The sequence below is a fragment of the Amborella trichopoda genome, chromosome 11, assembly GCF_054954075.1.
Source record: "Amborella trichopoda isolate Santa Cruz 75 chromosome 11, AtrichopodaSantaCruz75HAP2 v2.0, whole genome shotgun sequence".
In the NCBI taxonomy this organism is placed as follows: Eukaryota; Viridiplantae; Streptophyta; class Magnoliopsida; order Amborellales; family Amborellaceae; genus Amborella; species Amborella trichopoda.
In genome coordinates, this window is record NC_142346.1 from 12,740,506 (window position 1) to 12,755,810 (window position 15,305).

General features: G+C 31.7%; 1 protein-coding gene across 21 annotated transcripts in view; it reads left to right on the forward strand.

Annotated features, from left to right (window-relative positions):
* The window catches only part of LOC18426939 (Sodium Bile acid symporter family), a 43,878-nt gene that overhangs the window by 3,102 nt on the left and 25,471 nt on the right, over positions 1-15,305 (forward strand). For 18 of the 21 annotated variants that reach the window (XR_016044326.1, XR_016044328.1, XR_002279721.2 and 15 more), the window contains exons 3-7: positions 132-239; positions 390-457; positions 1,279-1,357; positions 1,504-1,562; positions 1,655-1,723. Coding sequence is in view for 9 of the 21 variants with exons in the window: in XM_020662761.2 (XP_020518420.1) it covers positions 132-239; positions 390-457; positions 1,279-1,357; positions 1,504-1,562; positions 1,655-1,723 (383 nt within the window). In the remaining 12 variants the exon portion in view is untranslated. The remainder of the gene's footprint in view (positions 1-131; positions 240-389; positions 458-1,278; positions 1,358-1,503; positions 1,563-1,654; positions 1,724-15,305) is intronic. The other 3 variants (XM_088851791.1, XM_088851792.1, XM_088851793.1) reach the window with 1 other exon arrangement.

The window sequence follows — 15,305 nt, forward strand, 5'->3', positions numbered from 1 at the left end:
CCCCCTTTTTTCATTTAATATGTTGACTTCACCCCCCATATATCTTCTGAAATTTTCTCATGGCTCACTTTTGGCATTATTTTCCTTTGAGAGGATGCAATCTTAGCAATCTTCTGTTGTTTCTATTGCAGCTCTTCTTAGTGGAATAAGCTTAGGTCTTGCAAATCCTAGTCTTGGCTGTCTTGCACATAAGTATTCTGTGACAAAATGGAGCACTTTTGGCATTTTTCTTATCTCGGGTAAGATTCTTTGAACTATTATAGTGCCTTTCTTTGTTTCTGTTTGATAAATAATATCTATAGCTGAAACAAGTAGAACGTCATTGTTCTTTGTTTCTTCATCTTTATATCCATGGTGTTTATACTAATGTGGTCCTCTTTCATCATCAGGACTGACATTGCGAACTAGGGATATAACTGCAGCCGTAAAAGCATGGCCTGAAGGAGCCTTTGGGCTAGTATGATCTCAAGTCTCTTAAGATTTTTTTGTTTGGGTTGGGGGTTTCTTTTGTTGGGAGGGGGGGGGGGGGGGGATGTTTGGGGGTTGGGTTGATTCTTTTGTGAATCCTTCTACTTCTTATTTGTATGAGGTGCATGGGCTTCTATACCGGATTTCCACCTAACTGTGGCAAATTGTTATCTAGGCCAGTTCCCACTTCCTTTTTGGATTTGAGGAAGGAGTACTTTTTTTTCCTTTTGCATATGATCACTCTGGGGACGCTATTATTTCATCTAATTACCATAATTTCGAGTGGTATTTTGACACTGGCTATATAACTAGAACTTTGATGCATGAGTTATTAAGGATTTACGTGTTACATGGCTGACTACTAATTTTCACTGCTCTTACCTTCTTGGAAGGAAGAAACTCAAAGGCTTGTAACATGCTTCTTTCTATCAATAATTGTTCTTTTGGCCATTCAATGGTAACCAGCAAGTAGTTGAGTCCTCTTGTTGTAAATGTATAACTGCATACACGAGATTGATGGAGCTGATTTGCTCTAATATGAAGCATTCTGTTATGTAGTTTTTAATGAGTTTGCGATATCTCTTTCTGTTGTTCCCCATGGAACAACAGAAAATATTACATTTCTTGGGAAAGTTTTTATTGCTTTTATGCATTGTTTTTCTAGACTAACTTAAATCCAATTTTGTATTGCTAATCAGTATATGATAAACCTTGGTATTTGGGATGCATTTTATATTCATGGTAAGTCATACTTGCTTCTATTGTCACTATGGAATCTATTTGGTTGCTAATATCCTCTCACTCCTGCAGTGTTCAATTCTGTTTTTCACTCCTTTTTTCTCAAAACTCATTCTGCAACTTGAGTTGATACCTCAAGAGTTTATAAGAGGTTATTTTCTTGAGCATCAACACTATACCTTGCTTTCCTGTAACTTTTGCAATGCTGAACCATTTTTCTTGTCATGGTATTTGCTAGTTGATTAATTTACTAGGCTTCTACTGCATTAGCTTCTGACATTATGCCCTATGTAATAGGCTTGGCTATCTTCTGCTGCATGCCAACAACATTGTCAAGTGGAGTGGCTCTGACCCAGGTATGGTATAACATACTCATCTACACAAGTCAGATAGATCAAATTGGATATATCATGACATTTTGACTGCGTCTTGTTCTTCATTCTATCAGCTTGTTGGGGGCAACTCGGCTCTTGCTCTTGCAGTGACAGTGTCGTCCAATCTTTTAGGCACCTTAACTGTAAGTGAAAAGTTCTTATATTAGCAACTTATTGTCTGAGAAGTTTGTTTAATAGAAATGCTTAAACTGAAAAGTTTAACTTGCAAGCTAGTACAGTTTTCCCTTTTTTCCCTTGGCATTAAGATTCTAACTTTGGATATAAACTTCTGATTGTTAACGCATTAACCAAGGCCCTATTTGGACATCTTAACAATTCTATTAAAGGTATAGAATTATTCATTAGAAAACCAGTTTTTAATTTTTTTTTAGCTTTTAGCAATATGGGTTTTGGGTGGTATTTCTTTAACAGGGTATTCAAGTTCAGTTTTGTTCCTTCTCTAATCTGCAGCACATATAGATCTGAAAGGGAATTTGCTTGATTCTTTCGTCCATAAATATCTTCATATACATCATAGTGAGTTATAGAAATGGGTTTTATTTGTTCAAGTCTTCATATTTGCTTTCCATTATCTTAGAACACGTAAATTGAGCATTGTTGGAAATACTTTATCGTTCATGGTCTTCAAACAGTAAAGGATAACTACCACATTCTATTTATGAATCGTTTATTTATCTTCTGAGATATATTGAACAATTAATAACTGTTTTTGGGTGGAAAACCTAGTTTTCCATTTTTTTTGCTGTAATATAAATCTAAAAACTTGTTTGTTGTCAAATCTCTACATTAGAAAAGATATTGTGGGAGACATGGAAAAATTTATGGAGGTCTGAGAATTTCTTTATTAGAAAGGGCTCTGCCTCTTATTCCTTTTTTCAGTGTTTTCTATCCATGTGAAAGTGAAATGATTTTTATATGTGTTTGCTGTTCAGATATTATCCTATTGTGTTTAGAGGTTTTGTGCTAGATGTTGGTTCTCGTGTGCCATATTTCCCCTGTACTTGGTTTATCTTGGCAGGCAAAGTATGTTTCTTGCATAAATTGATACTAGTGATATGCATGTGCGTTGCACGTGAAATTAATTGTTAATTATAGAAATAAATTTTTTTTCTTGAAATGATATTTTAAAAGAACATTCGATTATGAAGAGAAAGAGAGAGCTTCTGATAGATCCATTTTCACATAATTATATAGAGAGAAGATGACCCTACTTTTCAGGTCTTGTTTGCTAGAAATAATTGAGAAACAATACACAAAAATCTCAATATTTCTTCCATTCCAATTTAATACATTTTGGTCATTTATGGGTCTGAACCAAAGCCCAAGAACTTCCTTATTGTGATTATGTGTTCTTTTCTTTTTCATTTTAATTATATCCTTCACTAAATTAGTCTTACTTATATTAAAATATTATTTACTTATAAATGAGTATTACTTTGAACAATTAAAAAAAGCTAAAGATGCAAAAAAGAAAAACAATGAAAGTATTATCTTTTTCTTTTTTATATTTAGCAATATAGGTATTGACTTTTTACTTCTTTCTTTTCAGTAATATATTATTAGCATTTTTGTTAATTAATTTTCTTTTTATTAATTATATTATTTTTAAAATAATTAAAATTATTTTTAACTACATAAGTACATAATATATATATATATATATATGTATATATATGTATATGTATGTATATGTATGTATATATATATGTATATATATGTATATGTATGTATATGTATGTATATATATGTATATATATACATACATATACATACATATACATACATATACATATATATATATATATATATATATATGTATATGTATATGTATATGTATGTATGTATAGATGTGTATATGTATATACACATGTATATATGTATTGAGTCATATATGTGTATATGCATACATGTATAGTGTATATACATATATGTATACATGTATGCATATATGTACATATATATACGTATGTATATATATATGGACATATGTACATATATATATGTATACATGTATATATGTATACATATGTATATGTATACATCATGCATGTATACATATATACATGTATACATATATATATGTTCATATGTCCATATATATATACATACGTATATATATGTACATATATGCATACATGTATACATATATGTATATATACATATGTATACATGTATATATGTATACATATATATAATTACATATGTACATATATATATACATACGTATATATATGTACATATATGCATACATGTTTACATATATGTATATATACATATGTATATATACACATATATGTATATGTGTATGTCTATATAAATATATATTTATAAATATATATAAATATATATTTATATATATAAATATATATATATATATATATTTATTTATATAAACTAAAATCATAATAATTAGGCATCTATTGCAATCAAAACTAATCATAATGTTATTATTATTTATTTTTCTTCTTTTGTTGGTAGTAACATTTATCCTTTTTTTCTTTTTTGTCAATTTTGTTTTGGATTTTGAAAATTCTAAAAAAGTATAGACAGAAAATGAAAGGAATAGGAAAAAGAAGAAATGAGTAAATTTTCGACCTTTTGTAGTATGGAAAGTTTGATATGGACTTTCGTCCATATTGAGATTGAATTATGGGATTTTGATATTTTTCTCGGTTAAGATGCATCTCAACCATTCAAAGAATTTTACATTCTATTTGTTTTTTACTATAAATTTCATAAATCATATATGCAGAGCATCAAGTAGTTCTTGAGGAAATTCTGCTAGATACCAGTCTCGAATCCTTTTATTTTCATCTGACAGGAAGTCCTGTTGTATCCATTCTTTATCTATTTTAAATCTTTCTTCAGCCTGGAGGGTAATGATATTAAAATCTAAGTCTGACGGTGTTGGTTCTCTATTTGGGGAACTGGGTTCTTAAATTCTATAAACTGGTTGCTGGACTTGACTATTTGTTCTAGTTAGGCTTTCTACTACTGGTCTTCTATTAGTTCGTTCATGCTCAGATTGAGGAGCAGAGGAAGTAGAGCATCTAGCAGGGACTTTCGAAGGATCATCAGCAGTATTGATCCTAGTTCGTCGTGAAGAGCTAAATTGTATTTCAATTTCCCCGTCAGGATATTCTATTATTTGCTCTGGTTCTCTGTTTATAGAAGTTATAGATTGTTGATTTTCACAGTGTAGAGACCATTTCTCAGGGAGTCTAATTTGGGACCAAGATACCGTCTTGGGTATTACAGTATTAGATTTTTCTATGTTAGTTTGAAAGAATACTGTCTGTCCCTTGATATTCATTTGCAATGCATTAGGACATAAAGTATTCATGACTTTATAACATATCCTATAGACTTAGGCAATATTCTGAGATCCTAAATCCATATCAAATCCTTGAGTTTTTAAGTTTAGAGTAAGAACTTTCAAGAGATTAGGATCAGTTAAGGCTACTGAGAAATTGGGAAAACAGTTAAAATATATTGGTCCATTACAAAGACTTGATTCTATTATTCCTAACAGTGTCGTTCATCTGTTAAACGGAGTAGAATTGAGTTATTCAGGCCTATTCTAGTAAGTGGTTTTACAGCGATTTGTACAAGTCCTATATGCAGGTATTTAAAGTTTTTATCTTTATGATCTTGTATCATACGACTAGAAAGTAGTTGAAAGCTATTTTGCTCATTTGTAATAGAAATGCTTTGCTCTACAGTTTTTATAGTAAAACCTGTTTTGAACTCAAACGTCCCTTTTCTGTAGAGATCGGAAGCTGGGACTTTGGGGATATTCCAGTTTTTGATTTGTTTTTCTATATTATTTATGATTACTTCTTCTCTATTCCTTATATGTAGTGTACTAGAAGAAGAAGCTGCCCTACTGGATAGTGTCCTAAGGAAGTTTTTCAGTTTAGGTAATATTTTGATCACTGAGTCAGTCGGAAACAATCCCTGTACCTTTCACGGCTCTCTCTGGCCTATTGGTAGTTCGGGTCACAACGACTTTTAGTGTCAAACTACTATCTTTGTGAAAAACTTACTTAGTCTTACTGGGCTTTAGGACAGATCCGGCTTACAGTTCACCACTGTTCTCGATTGGTTCTGATACCAAATGGGTTGTCATCAACAAGAAAGTAATCACCAAAATACAAATTCAAAGAAAGTTTAGTAATATTGCGGAAACAATTAATATTAGACAACAGATAAATAAACGAGTAGATATATTAACAATAACTGAGTTTATATCAACAGCATGCCAAATTTTCATGCATATTACAATTTAAAATGCATAAAGAATGAACTTACATATAGTACTTGCAGAAACTGGAAAAGAGCTTCCACTCTTCTGGATAGTAGCTGGGTAGAAGATCCCAGTGACAATCACACATATAGCTTTTGAACACTATCAGGCTTATTACAAACACCTAAGCAAACACCCAGGCTTATTACAAACACTTAAGCAAACACTCAAATAAACACTCAAATTCTTAGTCCTCTCCCCTTTCTTCCGATGCCCTTGGATGCTGTCGGGGGGAAAAGACCTAAAGTAGTCTTCACGTGTGAAAAAGGTGTCGGTGTCAAATGCTGTCGGGGGAAAAGACATAAAGCAGTCTTCAATAGTATCTTGAGCTGACAAAAAGTATAAATAGTATTTTGATCTGACAAAAGGTATGAATAGCAGGTTACTATTTTGTCGGTATTTTGTTTTATTCTGAGGACACGTGTGCTATGTAGATTGCAGTCGATCCGTCCTCTCTGTTCTCTTATTGCGAGATTCCATAATCCATGTCTTCATTTTTTTGTTCATAGGTTTCTTCGTTCTGAGTTGATGTTGACATGACTTCTTCATCCTCATCAAATATTTGTAGCACCTTTTTCTCGAGTTCTTCTTTGGTTTCATTTGGATATTGCTGACGAATTTTATTTAGGTAGTCAGTCATATGCATTTTTGTATTGGGGGGTGGAGATGGTACGTTTTTCATTTTTATTTTATCGGGATTTAAAGAGTCATTTTTCATTTTTATTTTATCAGGATTTGTTTTCCTATCTCTGGAAGGTATTCCCAATTATTTGTATAATTATCAGACAGATGATATGACCATTTCATAATCCAAGGGATCTGGTATAAGGCCATAAAGTACATATGGAGATCTATCTTTGAATTATTATTATTATATTCCATAAATTTTTTTTAAGAAGCTTGTATATTGGGTGGTAATATATCCATCCCGGATCCCCATATCTGAAACCAATTTTTGAGCCAGTTTGGAATTCTTCTATTACTTGTATTTTTATTTGTATAAACCATATATGAGAATTCATATCATTTTGAAAGGCGAATACCTCGTGCCATGCTTTAATGTATTCAAAGTATTGGTAATATTTATTAAAAAACCCTTCAGCTTGTATTCTTCTGGGTTTTAGAGGGTCAGAACCCCACTTCTTGTATGAAATTATTTTCGTTTTTGGAATGTAGAATATGCAATTGTATTAGTATTTTTTTTATAAAAATGGACCAGAGTTCTTGATCCTGTTTCAATAAGAATGGTTTCATACTACTCTCTATTCTTCTCTCCATTATTGGGATGTAGATGATTCTTCAGATATATTGAAGTTATTTCAATAGGATCTTTATCCTTATGGTCATCTTCTATTAATACGCCTGGTGAAAAAAGTAAATTTATAGAAACCTCATTTATAACTATTATCATAATAGAAGATGACCATAAGGATAATGATCCTATTGAATAACTTCAATATATCTGAAGAATCATCTACATCCCAATAATGGAGAGAAGAATAAACAGTGGTATGAAACCATTCTTATTGAAACAGGATCAATAACTCTGGTCCATTTTTATAAAAAGAATACTAATACAATTGCATATTCTAAATTCTAAATTCCAAATACAGAAAATAATTTCATACAAGGAGTGGGGTTCTGACCCTCTAAAACCCAGAAGAATACAAGCTAAAGGGTTTAATAATAAATATTACCAATACTTTGAATACATTAAGGCATGGCATGAGGTATTCGCCTTTCAAAAATGATATAAGTTCTCATACATGGTTTATACAAATGAAAATACCAGTAATAGGAGAATTCCCAAATTGGTTCAAAAATTGGTTTCAGTTATGGGGATCTAGGACGGATATTTTACCACCCAATATACAGGCTTCTCAAAGAAAGTTTATGGAATATAATAATAATAATTCAAAGATAGATCTCCATATGTACTTTATGGCCTTATACCAGATCCCTTGGATTATGAAATGGTCATATCATCTGTCTGATAATTATACAAATAATTGGGAATACCTTCCTGAGTTAGGAAAACAAATATATATAAAATGGTGGGATGTTTATGAAAATGACTCTTTAAATCCCGATAAAATAAAAATGAAAAGAGTACCATCTCCACCCCCTAATACAGAAATGAATATGACTGACTACCTAAATAAAATTCGTCAGCAATATCCAAAGGCAACCAAAGAACTCAAGAAAAAGCTGCTACAAATATTTGATGAGGATGAAGAAGCCATGTCAACATCAACTCAGACTGAAGAAACCTATGAACAAGAAAATGAAGACATGGATTATGGAATCTCGCAATAAGATAACAGAGAGGACGGATCGACTGCAGTTTACATAGCACACGTGTCCTCAGAATAAAACAAAATACCGACAAAATATTAACTTACTATTCATACCTTTTGTTAGCTCAACATACTATTTATACTTTTTGTCAGCTCAAGATACTATTGAAGACTGCTTTATGTCTTTTCCCCCGACAGTATCTGACACCGACACCTTTTTCACACGTGTAGATTACTTTAGGTCTTTTCCACCTGACAGCATCCAGCACCGACACCTTTTCAACACGTCAAGACCTGCTTTACGGACTTGAAATATTGTTTTGAGTCTGCCAAGTGCTATAAGAAGGGGTTTAGCTACTCAGTAAGGGGGCATCGGAAGAAAGGGGAGAGGACTAAGAATTTGAGTGTTTGCTTAAGTGTTTGTAATAAGCCTGAGTGTTTGCTTAGGTGTTTGTAATAAGCCTGATAGTGTTCAAAAGCTATATGTGTGATTGTCATTGGGATCTTCTACCCAGCTACTGTCCAGAAGAGTGGAAGCTCTTTTCCAGTTTCTGCAAGTGTTGTATATAAGTTCTTTCCTTATGCAGTTTAAAATTGTTATATGTATGAAAATTTGGCATGTTGTTTATATAAACTGAGTTATTGTTAATATAGCTACTCGTTTATTTATCTGTTGTCTAATATTAATTGTTTCCGCAATATTACTAAACTTTCTTTGAATCTGTATTTTGGTGATTACTTTGTTGATTACTTTCATGTTGATGATAATAGTTTGACACTAAAAGCCGTCGTGACCCGAACTACCAATAGGCCGGAGAGAGCCGTGAAAGGTACATGGACTGTTTCCGACTGACTCAGTGATCAAAATATTACCTAAAATGGAAAACTTCCTTAGGACGCTATCCAGTAGGGCAGCTTCTTCTTTTAGTACACTACGTATCAGGAATAGAGAAGAAGTAATCATAAATAATATAGAAAAACAAATCCAAACCTGGAATATCCCCAAAGTCCCAGCTTCCGATGTCTACAGAAAAGGGATGTTTGAGTTCAAAACAGGTTTTTCTATAAAAACTGTAGAGCAAAGCATTTCTATTACAAATAAGCAAAATAGCTTTCAACTACTTTCTAATCGTATGATACAAGATCATAAAGATAAAAACTATAAATACCTGCATATAGGACTTGTACAAATCGCTATAAAACCATTTACTAGAATAGGCCTGAATAACTCTATTCTACTCTGTTTAAGAGATGAATCACATAATAAATTCTCGGACTCTCTGTTAGGAATAATAGAATCAAGTCTTTGTAATGGACCAATATATTTTAACTGTTTTCCCAATTTCTCAGTAGCCTTAACTGATCCTAATCTCTTGAAAGTTCTTACTCTAAACTTAAATACTCAAGGATTTGATATGGATTTAGGATCTGAGAATATTGCCTTAGTCTATAGGATATGCTATAAAGTCATGAAGAGTTTGTTTTAATGCATTGCAAATGTATACCAAGGGACAGACAATATTCTTTCAAACTAACAGAAAAATCTAATACTGTAATACCCAAGACGGTATCTTGGTCCCAAATTAGACTCCTTGAGAAATGGTCTCTGCACTGTGAAAATTCAACATTCTAGAACTTCTACAAATAGAGAACCAGAGCAAATAATAGAATATCCTGACGGGGAAATTGAAGTACAATTTAACTCTTCAAGATGAACTAGGATCAATACTGCTGATGGTCCTTCAAGAGTCCCTTTTAGATGCTCTACTTCCTCTGCTCCTCAATCTGAGCATGAACGAACTAATAGAAGACCAGTAGTAGAAAGCCTAACTAGAACAAATAGTCAAGTCCAGCAACCAGTTTATAGAATTTATGAACCCAGTTTCCCAGATAGAGAACCAACACCGTCAGACTTAGATTTTAATATCCTTACCCTTCAGGCTGAAGAAAAATTTAAAATAGATAAAGAATGGATACAACAGGACTTCCTGTCTGATGAAAATAAAAGGATTCGAGACTGGTATCTGACATAATTTCCTCAAGAATTACTTGATGCTTTGCATGTAAGATTTAATAAATTTATAGTAAAAAAACAAAAGGAATGTAAAATTCTTTGAATGGTTGAGATGCATCTTAACCGAGAAAAATATCAAAATCCTAGAATTCAGTCTCAATATGGTCGAAAGTCCATATCAAACTTTCCATACTACAAAAGGAGAAGAACTGGAATCCATTCATCCCTCTGAAACTAACATTCAGATAAAAGGAAAGTCTGAAGATAAACCAGAAGCTAAGGCTTCACCTTATAAGATTACCCCAAAAGAAACTGATCACCATACCCATAAAATAGATGCTATCCCACATATAATCGAACAAAATAATTACACCAATCTATTGTTTACAAACGATTGGAAAACAGACAACCAGAATTGAAAACCTAGTTAATAAGTCCCAAGAAAAGGTAGTGGATCATAAAACCCCTACAGAATATAAAGGGAAGCAAGCTTTGCTATTCAAACCCCCTCCAAGTGTTAGTAAAGAACAATTTACTCTGCAAGGTATAAAAAAGAAAGATAATAATAAGGAACTAGTAAATGAACTAGTTAGATAAATTGGCAAGCCTAAATATAAATGAGAAGGTGACAAGTTCTAATAAGAATAGCTCCCATCAAGGGGCAATGGTTCTTCAAGAAGAACCTTTCTATAATAATAATGATCTAGAAAAAATGGAGCAAGCTTTCAAAACAGAAAGTCTTGAAATAAACAGAATAGATTATGGAAAAAAACTTAGGCCTGTTTCTCAAACAAGAATGTATTAGTCAAGGCCTACCCTTGGAGATCTTCAGTTTGAAGAGGATTTAATTACGAGTTCTGTAACTTATTCTGGAAGATCTATAGTAAATTGGAATATTGATGGAATGTCAGAAAATTAATTCTTGACCTAATGAAGCATATGACTATGTATGCAACTGTTTGTAAAATAAGTGGAAACCAAGACCAAGAAATAGCTAAAGCCATCATCTGTGGATTTACTGGATGGTTAAGAGGATGGTGGGACTTCCACATGGAAGAAAATACAAAAAATGAAATATTAAGTGCTACTAAGCAATGGGTAGTCAAAAATGAATTTGGTCAAGACATTATAAATAATGAAAGTGATGCTGTTAATACTCTCATATATACTATTGCTCTCCATTTTGTGGGAAGTACAACCTTGCTTGATGCTAGGTCTGAGGATTTGCTCTCTAATTTAGGATGCCCAACATTATCTCATTATAAGTGGTACAAAGATGTGTTTTTCTCTAGACTCCTTTCTAGAGAAGATAGTAAGTCTGACCATTGAAAATAAAAGTTTATTGCAGGACTACCCCATCTTTTGCCGAAAAGGTCAAGACACGGCTAAAAAATAAACATAATGGAATTATCGCATACTCTTTATGCACATTAGGAGAATTATCTGCAGAAATATGTACAGAAGGTCTTGCTCTCTGTATAGACCTGAAACTAAAAAGACAGTTAGAAAAACAAAGGATGACTAGGAGAAAAGAGTTAGGAGTTTTTTGTGAACAATTCGGATACGATACCCTACCTTCTTCCAAAAATCTTAATAAGAAAAGATATAAAAATAAAAAATATAGAACAGGTCCTAACAAACCTTCTACCAAAGATAAGTTTTCTAAAAAATTCTCCCAAAAAAATATTTCTTTTAGAAATAAAGGAACGGGAAGAATTCCAGTTTGTTATAACTGTGGCAAGGTAGGACATTATAAAAATAAATGTAGAATTAAGAAAAAGATAAATTCCCTACAGCTAGATAATAATATTAAAGAACAATTGCGTGAAATATTACAAATTGATGAAGAGTCTTCTGAAAATTCTTCTGATTCTGAGATGGATATACTGACAGGAGAAATTAAAGATGATGAATTTCAGCAGTTTCGACTCTGATCATAACAGTGATAAACTTGATGATTCATTCTTTTGTTCTACCCTTACTAAAGAAGAGAATCTAATTATAGATTTAATTGATAAAATATCTGATCCTGAGACTAAGCGAGAGGATTTAGTCCAATACATAAATGTAACCAAAACAAATAAAACTTCTACTCCTCTTGTACGTACGAGGGAAGATTATAGTTTCATTGATATCCTTAGAAGAGTAGAAAATAAAAAGGATCATAATAAAGAACCTTCTCTTTCTGAATTAAGACATGAAATAAATGAAGTTTGTAACGAACTAATAAGCCTTAAAAATAGGGTCCAGATTGTGGAAATGGTTTTTGATCCTTTAATTGATAACCCTATAAATGAACCTATTAATGATGAAATAGAATTCAATAATAATATACAAGATTATAAAATCTTCTGCCCCCCGAGGCCGAAACTACTCTTCCAAAAGTAGTAAATGAGCCAGAATCCTCTGATATGAATACAATACAAGATTGTAATTATGTTAGCCTTCTTGATAAAGTAATTACTCAAAAATGGTTTACCGTAATAAAAATAGTTGTCCAAAAGAATACAGTTTCCAAACCACTGCTCTAATAGACTCAGGGGCAGATTTATACTGTATACTGCTCTAATAGACTCAGGCCAAATCTTTATAGAAGTCAAAAATATAATTTAAGTTTTATGTTTTAATTATATGTTTTGATTATATGTTCCGTTTTATGTTATGTTCCTGTTCGATTTATGGTATCAGAGCCAAGTTTACATTTGCAGTAGTTTAACTGTATTTCTAGTAGAAAACTTAACTCTTAAGTAAAATTCTGAAAAATCTGCAGTATTAGCTCAGTCGCTAAGACCCAAAGATCACTAAGGCCAGGAAGAGCCAGAAAAGTGTAGGGACTGTTTCCAGTTGACTCGAACAAAAATGGCAAAGTTTATTAAACATTATCTAGTAGGTCAGCTATTACTAGTAATACACTACGTGTTAATAATAGAGAAGAAGTAATAATTGATAACATAGAAAAGCAGATCCAAAATTGGAATATACCTAAAGTACCTACAACAGATGTTTATAGTAAGGGAACTTTTGATTTCAAAAGTAGTTTTTCTATCAAAACCATTGAAAAAAGTATTTATGTTATGGAAACTCAAGATAAATTTCAATTACTTTCACCAAGGATGATTGACGATTATAAAACGAACGATTACAAGTATTTGCATATTGGTTTGGTACAAATAGCTGTCAAACCATTGAAATGGACGGGATTAAGTAATTCTGTTCTACTCTGTTTAAGAGACAGCAGACACAAGAGATTCACTGATTCCTTGTTAGGAATAGTTGAATCCAGTGTTTAAAAAAACGCCGAGTCGAACCGAAATCGGCGAGTCCCGTAGGATTTTTTTTTTTTTTTTTTTGTAATGTATGATAGATTTTTTTGTAATACTTGATCAATTTTTTTGTAATCCATGATCGAATTGTTTTTTTTTTTTTTTGTATTCCATGATCGAATTTTTTGTAATCTATGATCGAAATGTTTGTTCTTTTTTCTTGTAATCCATGATCGAATTTTTTGTTTTTTTTTTTTTTTTTGTAACCCATGATAGAATTTTTTGTAATCCATGATCAAATGTTTTGTAATTCATGATCGAAATGTTTGTTTTTTTTTTGTAATCCATGATCGAAATGTTTTTTTTTATTTTGTAATCCATGATCAAATTTTTTGTTTTTTGTTTTTTTTGTAACCCATGATAGAGTTTTTCTTAATCCATGATTGAATTTTTTGTAATCCATGATCAAATTGTTTTTTTCTTTTTTTGTAATCCACGATCGAATTTTTTTGTTTTTTTTTGTTTGTTTTTTTTTGTAATCCATGATCGAATTTTATGTAATCCATGATCGAATTTTTTTGTAATACATGATAGAATTTTTTGTAATCCATGATGGAATTTTTTGTAATCCATGATCAAAATGTTTGTTTTTTTTCTTGTAATCCATGATCGAATTTTTTGTTTTTGTTTTTTTTTTTGTAACCCATGATAGAATTTTTTGTAATCCATGATTGAATTTTTTGTAATCCATGATGGAATTGTTTGTTTCTTTTTTTGTAATTCACGATGGAATTTTTTGTTTTTTTATGTTTTTTTTTTTTTTTGTAATCCTATCGAATTTTATGTAATCCATGATCGAATTTTATGTAATCCATGATCGAATTTTTTGTAATCCATGATCGAATTTTTTGTAATCCATGATTGAAGTTTTTGAAAATTTGTGATGTTTTTTTTTTAATCCATGATCAAATTTTTTTTTGTAATCCATGATAGAATTTTTAAAATTTGTGATTTTTTTTTGTAATCCATGATCAAATTTTTTTTTGTAATCCATGAGAGAATTTTTTGAAAATTTGTGATTTTTTTTTTTTGATCCATGATCGCTTTTTTTGAAAATTTGTTAAATTTTTTTTTAATCCATATTATTCAATGAGAAAATGAGAGAGATGATGATTCTGAGGCCACCCTATCTCAGTCATATTATTCACATATCGAGTCCCAACAGCAACAGTGTAGGGATGAGCACGACAGTGCAGGTGAGCATGAAGGATGGACAAGCTTCGGGGATTTTAGATTGGGAATACAACAAAACACTAACACTCAGGGATTTGGGAATAGTCAGACACTTGCTAATATCGATGATTCGTTTTTAGATCGAATCGATGAATTGTTAAACGAATTCAGTCAATGGCACCAGCGTGACCAAGAAGAACAATAACGTCGTCTTATCATTTTATTTTTAGATCATATGTTACTAATTTTATGCTTCATTGTAGTCCATGTATGTTGATATACTTATTCCATGATAATTCTATGTTTATCCTTTTGTGTGATGTAAATTAAATGCTGAATGGAGGTTCATGCAGGGAAAGAACATATCAATATTCGCATATTCATTAAAAAACATGAAAATTCTTAATGGAGTACCCTCATTTCTTATTGAATTCTTGAAAAACAATATTTATAATGAATTTTAATAATTTTTTCGGATTTTTTTGAAGCTTTATTCTGACCGATTCACCCGATTCTCGATCCGGGTCGTCGATTCGTTGATCCGGATCGGTTTTTGGGGTGCCCGATCCGGGTCACCGATCCGTTTTTTAA